We start from the raw sequence: 17,485 nt of genomic DNA on the forward strand, positions 1-17,485 counted from the left end.
AGCAACCTTTGTTGTAATAATGTTTCTTCACTCAGAAGTGCACCTCCTACTGCTCTCTAGTAAATTGTTTCATTTGATTCCAGTCATTTATGAGATGCCAAATTGGGAACGTTTTGTTGGTGAGCTCACGGTGACTTGGAACTTGGTGGAGACTTCTCAAGATAATTTCACCTAGAACTGTTAGGAACTTTCATCCCAATATTTGGTGCTTGATGAATCTGATTTCCAGATAGAAATCAACCTCAAATGCACTGTACAACCCAATTATTTTCAGGCTTGCTTTGATTTGATTTCCCTCTTGTACCTAGGGCTTGTGACTTCTGCTGGTTGATGCCAAACTAATTTAATTCACCCTAGCGCAGAAAGACTTCTGAATGCAACAAGTAGAAGACAATTGTAGATGCATGTCAATGTCATACTACAGTGTGTGAGACCTAGATGTTTACTGGATATTGGACTTGGATGTATAAATTAAGATGTTCAGCAGGGGAATTCAAGTGAAGGCTTTGCTTCTAGATTTAATATGTTAGCATGCATCCCATTCACAATTTTTTTAAAAAAAACTGACTTAAGTACAACTAAAACTATTGCTGTACTCCAGTCAATTTCTCCATAATTTCCAGTAAAATCTCGACAGTTTAAATGATCTGTTAAACCATTTTATTTGAAGAGAAAGGATGGCCTTGATTGTCCACTCAACGTCAGCGACAATGTAATATAATAAAGCAAAGCAAACTTGCTGAGATGTCACCCATAATCAATGGATAATTTGCATTAACAATACAAAACGGTCCTCAACTTTGTATTTTCTATCTAGTTAACCAGGTTCGAGGAAACTATTGGTTGCCACTTAGTTTAATAATGCTATATCTATCACTTTTGTTCCTAGTTTGTGAGTAAGCACATTAATTCAGAGCTGGAATTCGCTGAAGTTTCATAAAATTTGCAAAATTTTCGTAAAAGTCAGCCTTCTTGGTACCCTTGTCTGCAATGAAGTATGTTAACAAATCCCATTGTCGAAAGTCACCATAGACTAAGTAATGTGCAAATCAGTAAAACATTTACTTGATTTAGGTTTATTTTAGCATACACAGATGTAGAGTGGCGTGGGAAGAGTCGAGAATATTGTTTAACAATAATATATCTACTATTAAGCTGTAGGACACTTAAAATTGTAATGAAGGCTGTGTTGGATTAGTGCCCATTGACAATTTAAGGTGAGTATGGTGGAGGCAATAGTTCTGGAGTATTTTTCTCATAAGCAGGAGGGGCATCTGGAGTCTGTTAAGAGAAGAAATTAAATTGTAAATTAAATGATCAGAGACTAAATCAATTTGTTATACTGCTAGGTTAAATGTTGTCTTTTGCAATTGATGTATAGCCATTGTTAATTAGCATAAATGTAGGATTTGGCAAGTAGATTATTAATGCAAAACAATAATGGAAACTATTGCACAGCTAAACTCATACATACATGACTAAACCATTTATAAAACACGACTACTTAAGTTGTTACAATGTATTATAATAATACCATACAACTGATTTAACTGATAAATATGTGAGCTGGACATATGAAAAGACTTAAAACGTGAGGGAGGCATGTTTCTCTTTTGTGATAAAAGGTTTTTCACTCATCTCAGATTTTGAAAGAATCCTGCAGATTAAGCACAGTACATGCTTACAACCCATCCATCGCTGATAGAATGATTTTAATTCTCTTGAGAATCCATACAAAACTTCCTTCATAGAATATGATTAGTAGACTCCAATTATTTGTAACCACGTACTGCATATTCACAAGATCGTGAAAGGAGTCTCCTCTGGCAGGATAAAGTGTACCATTTCTCATATTGTGCATAATATTATCGATTTGCAATGTCCCTAGAAAATGCACAGTTTATTTTGCACAAGTGATTTGTAAACCTGATTTCTGCACTAAAAGTGACTTCTGATTTGTAAATGAAGTTGCAGGATTTGCCAACAAATTCACTGAAGAATTTGCAAAAGAAGTGTGAGAAAAGACTCCCATGTCTGACGAAAGGTCAAAAAGTAAATCACCTGCTACAAAATTGCATTTACTGGGATTCAAAGTCTCAATTTTTTTTGTGAATTTTTGTCAACAAATTTGCCTTTTTGCACGATGTTTGAGAATACCCCATTTTAGACTTCATTATAAAGTAAATAGTTTCTGTGGAAGAATATAAATTCATTCATCAGGTGAATTGGAAAGAAAAGTTACCAATTTACCAGATTCAGATCAGTGTACTCATTCAGAAGGGCTTTGGGTTCCAGAGTGGTTGCTTCTTGATTGTGGTTGCTGGGTACCACCAACGATCTGATGGCATTGTCCGACATGAGTTGGTTCTGCAAACAAACGTTTCACCTGAGAACATATTGCAATTTAAATTCTTCCCTGTGTGTGTTTTCCACCTTGGATTACAGAAGCATAATTGGTGCCACTTTACAGTAGCTGGATCTACAAAGGCAGCAAAACTTAAGTTATAGAAATTAGCACAAAAGGAGGACATTTGGTCCATGAAGCTCATGCTATTTAAATGTTATGGTCTCAGCTCAGGACATTTTTTAAGTCATTCTGGTTGAGTTTCACACTTGGTAATGGTATTACTACCTAAAAACACAGTGCTGCCACTGTCCCAGATGAGTAACTAACTTTGCACAGATCAGTGATTAAGGCTAGTTATCTTTTTGAGTAAGTAATTCATTTTAACAATGGATAACGGTTTTACCAACCTGGGGGGTGAGAAGGTTTTTTATCTAGGGCCAGGTGCCTTACACACAGGGAAATTCATCAACGTGCTTGTATGAAACCAGACAGTTTTATACATGGTAATTTCTGTTGTGCGGAAATGGATTGCAGACTCTATCCTTGGAGGGAAACACTCATCTTAACTAATTCCAGAAAGTGTTAGTTATGTTGGGGTACTGCTGGAGTTTAACCAGCCGCTTTCCCCATTTACCACAATTTCATCTCACTGGTTGGATCTGGATGTCACAAATGGGCCAAAGAAAACCCCTCTGCTACATGCCAGAGAGCTATGAACCATCAAATGGTCACCAATAAGGCCTAGATGTATGTTTATAATTTCTGATTTGTTTTGGACCCGTTACATGACAATTGCAGGTCACAAAGAAGAAAATAATAACCAATAATAATAGGACCTATGTAAGAAATGGGTTCCATAGTTTTAGAGCCTATTTGCTGTATGAATAATATCAAGCTATCCGGGATGCTACCCTGGGTGAAGGGTCCTATATAAATGCAAGTTGTTTTCCATCCCCATGTCCTTAAAATAGGCCTTGATGTATTTCACTGGAGAGCAACAATAGAAGTAATGCACTGCAATTTTGTGACCATTCACACAGATAGGGAAGCTGTATAGGGACATCAAACAGCAAGTTTATAAATGACGGGGTCACCAGCAGGGCCCTGAGCACTGTAAATACCACCTCCTTGCAATTATTTTTATTGAAGCCATAGTCAAAAGGCTGCGTACCATCAAGGTTTGAAAGAGTTGCAATTAAACATGAAATGTCAGAAGAGTCTAGAAGTAGTTAAAAGATGATAAGCCTAGAGTTTTCAGAGGGAAAAGAATGAAGCAGGTAAGTTTTACTGTCCTGGAAGTTGTGGAAAGGATCAGGGAAATATGGGTAAAATGAAGAAATTAGTCATTTCTGTCCAGTGATAGAAAGAATGCACTAGGCTCTTTTGCACATTCTTGAACAGAATCCGCAGCTGCTTTTAGTCAAACAGAACAGATACTCGACTGTAGTATCAAATGTAATATAAAACATATATTACCTGAAGCATCATATATCCATTACGTCTTTTGTAGTACCAGCATCCGATTATCAGCAGAATTGCAAGGATTAGAACAAGAAGACCAATGCCAATAGCCCTGCAAAAGAAAAAGGTCAACAATAATTTAAATGTATTAATCTTGAACTTCATCCATATTTATCTCAGAGTGTAAGCATCCCAATTACTGAATCCAATCGAATGGACCCTGAATTTCCAGCCACTTATTCAAGGAATGACTGGAGCCTCATACTGATTGAGAACGCTCCCCTGCTGATAATGAATTCAATGAGACAATACTCAAGCTTGCTAAACAAGTCACGGAAAAGGAATAATTTAACTGAGAATCTCGTAACAAGGATTCAGAGATAGATAAATAATCCTTGCATTTGAGATAGCGCTTTTCATATCTTCTAGACATCTCAAAGCGCTTCACAGAATATACTGTAAAGTGAATTTACTATTTGTGGGCGAAATGCGGCAGCCAATTGAGCACAGCAGTGTCCCACAAACAGTCGTGGATTGAAGTAACCAATTTTTTTTTGCTCTTCTCTGGTCATGCAAGTGTGTGTGTGTATGGTGGAGACATATTCAGACCTGAAACATTAATTTACCCAGAAGAGATAAACCAGTTTTCATGTGCTTCAATTTAAGGATATTCAGCATACCAGCATGAGTCTGTCCACGATGTTATGTTATCTCTAGTAATTCATATTTCCTAATCAGCTATTTGAAGTTTAGCTTACAATTTTAAGGCATATTCACTCATATGAAATTATATAAGTTGCCTGCAATTTGGCAACTGCGGAGTATAATTAATTCAAAATATAATTTAAAATAGGTCTCTTGTCAGGACAAGTGCACTAACAAGGGCACTTTCTGTAACAGAATATCAAAGATTTCTACCCTTCCCCTCAAAAAGATTAAAAACTCTTTAATAATAGATAATATGTAATTGATGTAGCGTTTATTATGTCAACATATCTCAAAGTGCTTCACATGTTTTTCTATCCAGTGGCTATGTATATTTGTTTGTGAATATTTAATCAACAACTCCAGATTAATTCCTGAGTAAAATCATTATTGAAATTGTTTGGTAACCGTGTTATAGCCTGGGGTGCAGACAGACTCTGGAGATTTTTATCCCATTACCTCCAGTTGACTGGTTAAGCAGATGCAAAATAGGACAACATGCAATGAACAAACCTCTATTGGCTTCTACCACAAATGCTTATAAATGGAGTGCTGAATACAGTCAAAGTGGTTAGAATGGCTTGAAGCTATGTTGCTGTTGAGATAATTTCACTTGTGACCAGTGTACTTTCCACCTCTAGTCTAATTTATGGATTGGTCACAAGATCACAAGAGAAAATTGGATGCCCATTTGATCTCAATCAACACTACTGTCATCCCATTAGAGGATCAAGCTGTGTTATGGCTACAACCATCATTCCCAGTAAACTATTCCAGTTGTTCATTAACCTCAGTGTAAATAAATATTCTGTGGTGTCTGAGCTAAAATTGACCATCACAATCCTTAACCTGTGCCCTCTTATCCTGCTGCCCACAGCACGGAAACAGCCCTGGTCAAAGTCACTAATGACATTCTGGGATTAGAGCTTGACTCTTTCTTTTATGGCCTGGGCAGCTCCATTTGTCACAATTACTAGAATTGCAAGCAAAATTTAAGGTCAACTTTAGCAGAGCAATGTACAGCTTCTGAACTAAACTGATTTGGCACTGTAGCCCAGCTTCTGTGTTTATTCCTGGCTTCCCTTCTTTGGACATGATGAGTAACAATTGGACTAACGTCATAGGTCTCCTTCAATGCTCAATCCCAATGGCAATTTCTATGCCATCCATTAGAGAAAATGTGTCTCTTATTTTTACTTCCATTATGCAGCACCTACAATTTGTCTGTAATGACCTTCATTTATTTACCAGTGATGATTCCAGGTGCATAACTTTAGAGAACTCTGACAGATATTGGCTGCTTTAAGTTGGTATGATCACCTTACACTGAATCTATGAGTCTGGATCATCATGTATACATGAACAGGAGAGATTTCAAGATGAGCTTGTAGGGGGTCTCATTCAATACTTACCCTGTTTTTTCAGTTCTACATACCAGGCTTCAAATCAAAGACAAAACATGAGCTGTTTTGCAACAAAGTGCTGTGATTTCACCCCACTGGATTTAATACCATATTTGCTTGAGTTACTTCTAGTACCAATAGTTTTTAATTTGCATTTAGAATCGAGGTAAAGTTATATAAAAGCAATAGATAGGATTTTTAAAAAAATCTAAATATGCATTCTCTTTGACAAAGAACAGTATATCCTCCCAAGTTTCCAGTGTTAAAAAGGTTTGAGAGTTCGCTTTGACATGCAAATAAACAAAATCAGATTTTAGTTGAGCGTTGCACCGCTTGATATTTAAACCAAGTTTAGAGGATTATTAAAATGGTGAATGGATAATGATGACCATGTCTAAGCAACCACTGTTATAATCTTCATTAAATTTAGAGCAACACAGTTTAATGCTCGATTAGAGGAGGGAAGGGAAGTGTTATGTATACATTTATGTCCAAATACTTACTCTTCTGCTCTGAGGTAAGGGCCATCTCTTCCAAGACCAAAAACTCCTTGCAGAGTGAAATCTTGTTTTGGCATTTTTGCAGTTTAGTATCAGTTAACTAGGGTGGGGGGTGACAGAGCAAGAAACGCACAAACACGTTACATTTCACGTTAATGAAAATACTAATTATCCTTACATTTAATATAGTGCCTTATCACGTCTTCGAGAGGTTTCAAAGCACTTCACAGAATATACTGTAAAGTGAATTGACTGAATATTTTGTGGGCGAAACGCAGCAGCCAATTACCCACAGCAGTATCCCACAAACAGTCGTGGATTGAGTGACCAATTTTTAATTTTTTTTAACTAAAATTTCTTCCAACATTAATCTGGCTATCTATTCCACATCCGTGCTGTTACCCGCTCTTTTCCTCACCAACTTTTCCTCACCTTCATTGTCTGCTTTTTCTACTACCTCTCCCCTTGGGCCCCAGAGACTCTAATCCATGCATTCAGCATATTCTGGCTTGATTATGCAAACTTGCTGCTCGCCGGGCTACTCAGCTGTTGCCTACACAGGCTGAAGACTATTGAGAACTCTATAGCCTGTGTCCTCTCCCGCTCAGGCACTGTAAGCTTATTAACCTCATCCTCGCTTAGCTGCATTGACTTCCCATCCCCCAACGGATTGAATTCAAGATTCACATTTTCATCGATAAATCCGTCCATGATCTCACCCATCCTACCTCCTCAACCTCCTTCAACCCTACTGACCTGCCCACTCAGCAAACAGTAGCCTGCTTTATGTCCCCCATCCCACCTGTCCTATCGTTAGCTAACAGGCTTTCAGTTATTCTGCCCCTGCTTTCTGGAGATCCATCCCAAAGTCCCTCCATCTCGCAACCCTCTCTCACCTCATTCAAGATCCGTCTCAAGTTGTACCTGTTTAAGCACTTTTTCAGTCATCTTTGCTTCCCCATCCTCTTCAGCTCCCACCCCCAGATCTAGCACCCAGCAAGCAGTATTAAACACTTTCAGATCTCCTCCTGATGTGAAAGATGCTACATAGTCTAAATGTAAATAATATTATTGCTGTGAACATTACAACAGCACTCAGTTAATTGTATGCCCACAAGTTATTATTTTAAATTAAAAGTAATAAAATGCCTATTACATTTATATAACATTTGGAATCACCCACTCATAAAACAGCTGCAAACATTATTTTGTACACAGTACAATTATTTTATTGAATTAAAAGTAAAAGTAAATCTTACTAAACTAATTTGCTTGAACCAATAATGAGCAGCAATCACTTACCAACGTTTGGAGCTGGCCCTGATGTTTGGTAGCAATGGTGAAGTGCATTGGAATTACTCAGAGCTTTTTTGTGTGTGTGTTTTTTCGGTGAGCTGAATTCTCATGACTATCACGAGATGGAGTCCATGACTCCCAGACATTCATTAGTTCTAATTGGCGTGAAAAACGCAGCTAACCAGCAGTTAATTTAAGAAAACCTTCCGCATGGTCTCTTTAGATTCAGTCTTCTGCTTCTTCCAAGTGATGCCAGATAGACATAAGATTGAAGTTCAAACAGCGCTTTTCTGTTGCAATTTTCTGCATGTGACTGTCTCAATTGCCATTTGATTTGCTATAAGAGGGTCAACCACAATTTGGTTTTATATAGTGCTCTTAATGTAAGATGAAGTCTCTTTACAAGGTTTTGGATACTTGAGCAACAAAGAAGGGGTGGGAGGCAGGCAAATGTAAACTTTTTGAAAAGATTTTGAAGTCAGACTTAAGACAGAATGACAAGATGTAAGATGGAGAGATAAAGAGAGGGAGTTCCATAGGAAGGTACAGAGAGGGCTGGGATGGGCAACAAACCCAAATTATATAATAATAATAATAATAATAATCCTTGCATTTGATATAGCGCTTTTCACGTCGGGAGGACGTCCCAAAGCGCTTCACAGAACACACTGTAAAGTGAATTGACTGTATATTTGTGGGCGAACGCGGCAGCCAATTGCGCACAGCAATGTCCCACAAACAGTCGTAGATTAAAAATGACCAATTTATTATTGTTTTTGGTTTTTGGAGGGATTATTATTAGGCGTGTGGAGTAAGGAAACTTGCCCAAGGTTTCGCCCTCTGCCTGGAATTGAACTCAGGTCTATCACTTGCAAAGCGAGTGCTCTAACCACTGAGCTACAGGACTCCACAGTCAAATTAGTTGAGTGAAGGGGGCGAATGAAGGAGTAGCGCAGAAGATCGGAGGGATAATGACAGGCTAGGGTGTGTAGGTGAGAGTGGCACCTTAAAATTGAGCTTATAGCAGATAGGGAGCTAGTGGAACCTAATGAGGATCGGGATGATGGCCGTGCAGAGTTTAGTATGGGTGACATAGCAATGTCCCACAAACAGCTATGGAATGAGTTCCCAATTTTGGGGGGAATTGGTGGCTAGGACACCAGGAAAAACTCCCTTCTCTTTTTGAATAGTGCCATGGGATTTTTAACATTCATCTGAACAGGCAGACAGGACCTCAGTTTAACATCCAATGATACTGTTGGAAAAGAGAAGGGTATTTCCTGGTGTCCTGACCAACATTCCTGCAGATAAATTGGTCACTCCCTTCATGGCTGTTCATAAGCTATTGTTGTACACATATTGATTAGCATGTGTGTCTACAAATACCCAGTCACTTGCACTAAACAGCAACTTTCCCGTGAAGCTCTTTGAGATGCTGGATATTATAGCTGCTGTATCAAATGCTATATGAATTAATATTATTATTATATAAAAAGATGTTTTTAGAACAGGGTACATTGACCTAAAGTTTATCAGGACGTAGGTTTCCCCACTTCCCCGCCCCCATTCATTAGTAAATGAAGCAATCTAGTCTTTCACTTTCAAATTGGACTTTGGAAACAAATTATTGTATTCAATGTTCTTATCTGCGTGGGAAGATATTAACCATTATCATGGAGATATTTAGATCCAAAGTACAAATGACAAGTTTGATGCTCATGCACGAGTGTCAGAACCCATTTGTAATATGAATATTGTGGTCTTGCTTTCAATTCAGTCTTAATTTGGAAGCACCTTAAACTCCAGTTGTATCCAGTTTTATGATTTATATTTTTTTACTGTTGAAATTAACAGTAAACGGGAATCAAATATTGGCCAAATTTATGCCCTGTAGACTTCTTTTCTCTCAACAACAACGAATTACATTTGTAGTGTCTTTCACATCAGGAGGAGGTCCCAAGGTCCTGGATAGTTGAGGAGTTTTTATATACTCTCCATTTTGTACCTAATTTTTGCAAAGACTGCAATATTGGTCCAGTACTTGGCAGTTTATATTTTTCTGCTTAGTATAAAGTAGGCTATGTGGGATCTTAGCTGCCTCAGCTATTTTGTAATGATTTATATTTTGAATCGCTATCATACACCAATATAAAAATCTTAATGTAATCAGAACTTCACTCCTTCACACACTACTGCTAGTGTTCACATTTTTTCATAATAATCCTTGCATTTGACACAGAACTTAATCACATCTTTGAAACCTCTCAGAATTTGCCAAATTCTGGACACTGTAAATGCTACATAATTGAGTAACTTTGGAAACGTGTGGAAGTTCAGTGGAGTCCTTATCACTCCGTGGAGTCCTGTAGCTCAGTGGTTAGAAATTTGTGATACAGAAGATATGCTTCCAGATAGGAGGATAATTTGCCAATCTGATAACAACAACAAGCACCGTTCATGTAGGACACGAACAGTAGCTGAGCCTGAGAGAGATGAGTGTAAGTAAGGCCGAAGAGGAAGGTCTTCGGGCTTGATCTGAAAATGGGAAAGGAGGAGGCAGGGCAGAGGGATTGAAGAAGGTTCCAAAGTTTTGGGGTGTAGTGACTGAAAGTATGCCCGCTGATGGTGGAGTGGGGATCAAGCAGGAGGCTGGAGCCAGCCAAGCGAAGGCAGCGGTTTGTGGTGTTAGGAGTAAGCAGGTCAGAGAGGTAAGGATATGCCAGGGTATGAAGGGATTTGTAGACCAGTTTGAGGATCTTGAAGCTAATCTGTTCTGTGATAGGGAGTCAGTGAAGCCTATGGAAGCCTGAAGTGATAGGTGCACAGAGTTTAGAGTAGGTGAGTGTACTAGTGGTGGAGGCAGTGTGTGTGTGGCACTTTTATGTGGTGAAATTTACAACTTGGGAGCAAAATAAATGAGGAATTTGAAAAAGGGGAATTTGAAAAAGTAAGTTACAATTTAAAAAAATTGTTGTTGGGGAAACATATTTCTGAAAGACGAGTTCCAAACTACACAAATGTACTGCAGTCAGCTAACCAAACACAACCACAAGAAGTATTATAAGGGGAAATGAGAACATTGTGAAATCAACATCCAGCATTCTTGCTTTTGTCAGCATTGAGAAGATTTGACATTTTAGTATTGCAGCACAGTTTCACAGTGACTTCCTATTCTCTCTTCAACCTCAAATAGTTCAGGTTGCTGTTGCAAGAGGCTGATATCTTCAGTGTTTGCTTTCCAACGATGTTCTTTCCATGCAATTTTATTTATTGGTGCATTGGTCAATTAGAGAAATATTGGAGGAGGTGGGGAGAAGATATTAAAACAATTGCTAAACTTTTTACAACAATATTTTTACATTTATCATTTATGTAGTCAGGAGGACACCAGGAGAACGTCTTAAACACATCTCCATAGCTGACTGGGAGCCTGAGCCTGGGATAGAGAAATGAGGAGAGTGGGGTGGGGAGGTGGAAAAAAGATGACCCAAAATGCTGTCGGAAAGATTGGTCTTAAGGCAAACTTCAAAGACACGAAGGGAGGGGGTGAGTCAGAGAATCTACGAGATGGAGTTATAGACAGTGGGGACAGATTGGCTGAAATGATTGGGTGGATTGGGCTGAGGATATGAAGCAGGCCAGTGTTTGCTGAGTGGAGGGCACAGTTGGAACAGTCGGGTTACAGGAGGTCTCAGAAGTGGGATAGGGCAAGGCCGTGGAGGGATTTGAATGTGAAGACCAGGATCTTTAACTTGATCCACTGCGGGATGGGGAGCCAATGGTGTTCAGTGATGGTGGGTGTGGTTGGCTCATAAAGCCTGGTTTAGGAGAGGCCAGGGACTGCAGGATAATATGCAGCTTGAGTCGTGAAGAACCTGGGGAGTGCATCAAGCAGGGCATTGGAATAATCAAGTCTTGATGTAATGAAACTGTGGGTGAGGGTCTTGGCTGTGTGGGGGAGGGGGCAGGAAGATATATTGGAAAAGGTGGGTGATAAGGGAAAGCCGAATGAGTGAGAGCCTGGAATGTACAACAACAACAACAAAATTACATTTGTATAACGCCTTTCATGTCAGGAGGATGTCCCAAGGCACTGGACAATCAAAGTTTCGGACCCGTGCTGGGAGTCCGGATCGGGGAGGACGGAGGGGGCGAGGGACGAACAGGATGCCGGAGCTGGCCAAGCAGAGGCAGGGTGGTGGCGTGGTGGGTTAGCAAATTGGATAGTAGAGAGGTGCGAGGACATGAAGTGATATGAAAACGCATGAGAGGATCTTGAAGTCGATCCGTTCGGTAATTGGGAGCCAATGCAGCATGGCAAGGACTGATGTGATTTAAATACAATTAGCGGAGGGAGCGGGCAGGATATTAGGGGGTTAGGAGGTCACAGAGGTAGCGGGGAGCCCATGGAGGGCTTTGAACTGTATCCTCTGTGTGATAGGAAGCCAATGGAGTTGGGTGTAGATAGGGATGATAGGATCACGGAGCCTGGTGCAGGAGAGGACACGGGCTGCAGAGTTCTGGATGATCTGTAGCCTATGGAGGGAGGAGTTGGGGGGGCCGGTAAGCAAGGAGTTTGAATAGTCGAGCTTCGATGTAATAAAAGCATGTATGAGGGCTTTGGCGGCCTGCAATGTGAGGCGGAGCCGGGCGATGTTGCAGAGGTGGGGGAAAGCAGAGCGGATCATGGCACAGATTTGGGGTAGAAAGGATAGTTGAGGGTCAAAAAAGACCCCGAGTATCCGGACTGCCTTAGTAAGATGGAGTGTGCAACCATGGATGATGATGCTGTCAGCACCTCGGTCTTTTTGACATTTAACTGAAGAAAATTAGCTCTCATCTAGGACTTGATGTCTGACAGACATTCTGTCAGGACAACAAGAATGAGGCTCTCCTGATTGACTTTCATCAGCGCCTCCTCATCTCATATATTATATATATATACATATGCAAGTTGTTGTTTTTGTTGTTTTATTATCTACAAATGTTTTATTTGAATGTTCCTATTTCCTTCCCTAATTTTATTGTATTTTTCTTGCAGTGGGAGATGGATACAAATGTGTGAATTATTTAAGAGTTAAAGGGGGATGTTAAAAGTCCACTTAAGTGTCTCAGTTATCAAGGGAGATACTTGTAGCCTTATACTTTACACAGCTGTCAGTTGGAGGAAACCTGAGAGCAGACAAAAACAACAACAAAATTACATTTGTAAAGCGCCTTTCACATCGGGAGGACATCCCAAGGTGCTGAACAGTCGGGGGATCAGGACCCGAGCGTGGGAGGGCAGGGTTGGGATGAGGGAAGTCAGAGAGGTGGGAGGGCGGCTGAAGGCACGGTCGAAAAGGAGGGTCTTGAGTCGTGCCTTGAAGGAGGCAAGGGAGGGAGCAAGGCGAAGGGATTGTGTGATGATTTCCAGAGGGTGGGGGCAGAGAGGCTGAAAGCCCGACCGCCGATGGTTGGGGGGGTCGGGCTGGAGACATGGAGCAGGCCGGAGCCTGCTGAACGGAGGGAGCGGGCAGGTTGATAGGGAGTTAGTGGGTCAGAGATGTAGGAGGGGGCAAGGCCATGGAGGGCCTTGAAAGTGACGATGAGGATTTTGAATTCTATCCTCTGAGGGATGGAGAGCCAGTGGAGCCGGGCGATGGTGGGGGTGATGGAGTCATGGAGCCTGGTGCAGGAGAGGACATGAGTTGCAGAGTTCTGGATGATCTGCAGCTTGTGGATGGTGGTTGAGGGTTGAACAGGATGCCTAGGTTCCTGACTGGATTGGTGAGATGGAATGTGATTCCGTGGATCCTGATGTTGCCAGTGCCTGAGGTGCGGAGGTGCTGGTGAGAGCCAATCAGGAGGGCCTCGGTCTTGCTGACATTCAGCTGTAGAAAGTTGGCTCTCATCCAGGACTTGATATCAGACAGACAGTCTGTCAGGGCGTCAATTGTCCTGGAATCAAGGGTGGAGGCAGAGAGATAGAGTTGGGTGTCAGGCAAGTGAGTACAGTACTGCTCTTATAGCCTTCGCTCACCACACGATCAGGCATGCTTACCATCCCCCCTCGCTCTCCACGTGATCTGGTGACACTCTTTCCTTTCTCAGTTGCAGGATTATTAATAAGATTAGTGCGGATACATTTAAGTGGATTGAAGAGGAAATTCAACGGGAATTGGGCAGACACACGTCTTAGGCGATCATAATTTATACAGGTCAGACTTATGCGAGTTTTACTGTATGTTCATCACTCCATCTTCCCCACTATCTTATCTTTGTTTCCATGACTCATCTGGAAAAAGCTCAACATTTTGCAAACTGAATTTCAACTATAACTGAGCCAATTTCCAGTTGGGGGCAATTCTATCAGTAGCTTTCCTAAGAACCTTCAAAATTCACTCTAACAATGTAAATTATTGAGCCACATGATTTGGTAGAAGTTTAATTTGAAATGCCTAGCGCTGTTAATCCCTTCAAAGAAATTGAATATAATGGTAAAAATCTTCACTTTTTTGTTCCTTTATTCTCAACTCCAGATTTCTTTTCATGTCCTGTGACTCGGAATATGTAGAGTCTTGTAGCTCAGTGGTTAGAGAACTCACCTTGCAAGCAAGAGACCTGGGTTCGATTCCCGGCAGGGTGAAACCTTGGACAAGTTTCCTTACTCCACACACCTAATAATAATCCCTCAAGACAAAACAAAACAATTACATTTGTCTGTTGGTGGGACACTGCTGTGCACAATTGGCTGCCGTGTTTCTCCCACAAATATACAGTCAATTTACTTTACAGTATATTCTGTGAAGCGCTTTGAGACGTCTAGAATACGTGAAAAGCACTGTATCAAATGCAAGGATTATTATTATTATTATATGTGGCTTCTAGGAAAATTCAGTGCGGAAAAATTTCAATGCTTTTAAGCTACTGATTTTGACCGACAACTCTGTTTGCTTTATACAGTAGTTTTAATTGTGTTTTGAATATTTGTGCTCAAGATTAGATGTTGAGTTCTCACCTTCAAAGCACTTCATGGTCTTGCTCCCCCTATCTCTCCAACCTCCTAACCCCATATCAGCCTGTCCACTCCCTCCACTCGGCAGACACCGGCCTGCTTCAGCTTCCTCACACTTCCCGCCTCACGATTGACGGTCGGGCATTCAGCGTCTCTGCCCCCACGCTCTGGAACTCTATTCCGCAATCCTTATGCCTCAACCCCTACCTTGCCTCCTTTGATTCCTGTCTAAAGACCTTCCTCTTCGACTGTGCCTTCAGCCACCTTCCCTCCCCCACCCCACTGCCCTCCACCCGTCCTGACCTTGCCTCCTTTGATTCCTGTCTAAAGACCTTCCTCTTCGACTGTGCCTTCAGCCACCCTCCCTCCCCCACCCCACTGCCCTCCACCCGTCCTGACCCCAACTCCCAACTCGGGTCCAAAAACCCCTGACTGTCCAGCGCCCTGGGATGTCTTTCTGACGTGATGGGTGCTATACAAGTGTAACTTGTTGTTGTTGTTGCAGTTTGGGAATGGAACAATTTTTGGGGGGATCCAAAACCAGGATTAAGCATTGCCCTCATCATACGTGACTGGATCAAATGCAGAATACATTTCTTCCTGAACCAATAATATGCCCTTGTCACAGACTCTAAAGCACTTCTGTGGTAACAGGATATCTTTCCTATTTCTCATACTTACAATTTTGTGTAGTGCGCTCACATTCACTTGGAATTGGATTGAGAAGGTCTCAGTATATGAGTATCAGACTCATACTTATAGTAAGCGAAAAGGAAACTTTCACCCATTCATTTGTAGGTAGGTGTGAAACCAGATCCTCATACTAAAAGGCATTGTGGCATCCAATCTTTTTATTTATATTAATAGTGTGGGGGTAGAGGGCAAATAACTGAAGAAATGTAAATTGAAAACTTCACGATATACAGAATTTTAGAATTTAGTCAATGAAATAAGAGCTTCATTTTAAGTCAATTTTACTATTTAAACTCTACATGCACACACGTGATTACTCATTGACAAAGTCATTATTCTTATAGATACTGATTGATGTACATGAGATATTTTTCCTACTACTGGGCTGGTCTTTTTTTTGTTCAGTTTTGCAGTTCCTTGTGAAAAAAAATTTGATATCGTTTTTATTTAGTTTAGCCTTAGCTATATTTGGGAGGGAGGGGGAGAATTTCATTCCCACACCAGGGGAGTGTTTAAGCAGTGGTAGAATACAAGTTTATTTTTGTTGTAGTCACGCAAGAAAAATTAAGTCAATGTCTGTGTTTGTCTGTCTCTCTCTCTGTATCTGTGTCCAGCTCTAACAAGAAAAACAGGAACCAGAGTCAACCAGATTCATTGCATTTCTAGCTTTAACATTCTCAACCCAACCAGTTGCCATACATTTAACCCTTCTTTGCAAGTAGTGTCTTTGCTTGACAGTCTCTGTACAGTTGTATTCAGATGCATGCACACACGTGATTATTCATTGAGGAAGTAATCACTCATATATATAACAGACCTACATGAAATACTGGGCTAGTTTTTTGTGGTTCAGTTGCTCTGTTTCTTGCGGAAAAAACCCTTTGGTTATAGTTCAGCGTTCTGAATGCTATTTGTTTTGGGTCAGCCAGGTGTCTGACACATGCAGTAACACAACAACAACTTGCATTTATATAGTGCCCTTCATACGGGATAGCCAAATGAATGTTCCCTTTTGCCCACCTATCTTCTGTTGCAGTTTAAGGTATTTGGCAAAACACTTTTTCAGGTTTTCTGATGTAATATTTTCCTCTCCTTTCCCCTTGTTTACATTGGGCTATGTTTCATTTATCCCGAACCAAAGGCCATTGACTACATCAAATCCCAACATACAACTGTCCTCCTCTCCATTTCCTTTCCTCACATACAAGTCCCTCCCAATACCCCACTTCCTGACCGCCTCACATCACTATTCTTACCCAACCATCACCGGCTGTGGTGAGTGTGTGTGAGAGTGTAACTCCACACAGGGCTGCAGTCTGTGCCCCACTGACACAGGGAGGACACCACATCACTGAGCCTGACTCTGCTTTCTCTTCACACACACACAGACACACACACACAGACACACACACACACACAGAGACAGAGACACACACACACAGAGACACACACACAGAGACACACACAGAGACAGACACACACACACAGAGACACACACACAGAGACACACACACACACAGAGACACACACACACACACAGAGACACACACACAGAGACACACACACACACAGACACACACACAACACACACAGAGACACACACACAGAGACACACACACACAGAGACACACACACACACAGAGACAGACACACACACACACACAGAGACAGACACACACACACACACAGAGACACACACACAGAGACACACACACACACAGAGACACACACACACACACACACAGAGACACACACACACACACAGAGACACACACACACAGAGACAGACACACACACACACACAGAGACACACACACACACACACACACACACACACACAGAGAACACACACACACACACACACACAGACACACACACACACACACACACACACACACACACACAGAGACACACACACACACAGAGACACACACACACACAGAGACACACACACACACACACACACACAGAGAGAGACACACACACACACACACACACAGAGACACACACACACACAGAGACACACACACACACACACACACACAGAGAGACACACACACACACACACACACAGACAACACAC

At 41.2% G+C, this 17,485-nt stretch overlaps 1 protein-coding gene across 1 annotated transcript; it reads right to left on the minus strand.

Annotated features, from left to right (window-relative positions):
* Positions 1 to 1,043: 1,043 nt before the first annotated feature.
* Positions 1,044 to 6,509, minus strand: mlana (melan-A). The gene is made up of 4 exons (XM_007906535.2): positions 6,420 to 6,509; positions 3,824 to 3,920; positions 2,251 to 2,367; positions 1,044 to 1,281 (listed from the first exon to the last, which is right to left on the minus strand). Exons 1-4 carry the CDS (start codon positions 6,491 to 6,493, stop codon positions 1,213 to 1,215), a joined length of 357 nt encoding a protein of 118 aa, XP_007904726.2. The 5' UTR covers positions 6,494 to 6,509; the 3' UTR covers positions 1,044 to 1,212.
* Positions 6,510 to 17,485: the final 10,976 nt, after the last annotated feature.

The sequence above is a fragment of the Callorhinchus milii genome, unplaced genomic scaffold (assembly GCF_018977255.1).
Source record: "Callorhinchus milii isolate IMCB2004 unplaced genomic scaffold, IMCB_Cmil_1.0 Scaffold1, whole genome shotgun sequence".
NCBI lineage: Eukaryota > Metazoa > Chordata > Chondrichthyes > Chimaeriformes > Callorhinchidae > Callorhinchus > Callorhinchus milii.

Excerpts from the sequence above, each read along its gene's own strand:
- mlana (XM_007906535.2), bottom strand. The coding sequence starts at position 6,493 with ATGCCAAAACAAGATTTCACTCTGCAAGGAGTTTTTGGTCTTGGAAGA. Across the intron at positions 3,921-6,419 it reads CCTTACCTCAGAGCAGAAGA|GGCTATTGGCATTGGTCTTC; the intron begins GTAAGTATTTGG and ends TTTCTTTTGCAG. Across the intron at positions 2,368-3,823 it reads ATGGATATATGATGCTTCAG|AACCAACTCATGTCGGACAA; the intron begins GTAATATATGTT and ends GTTTGTTTGCAG.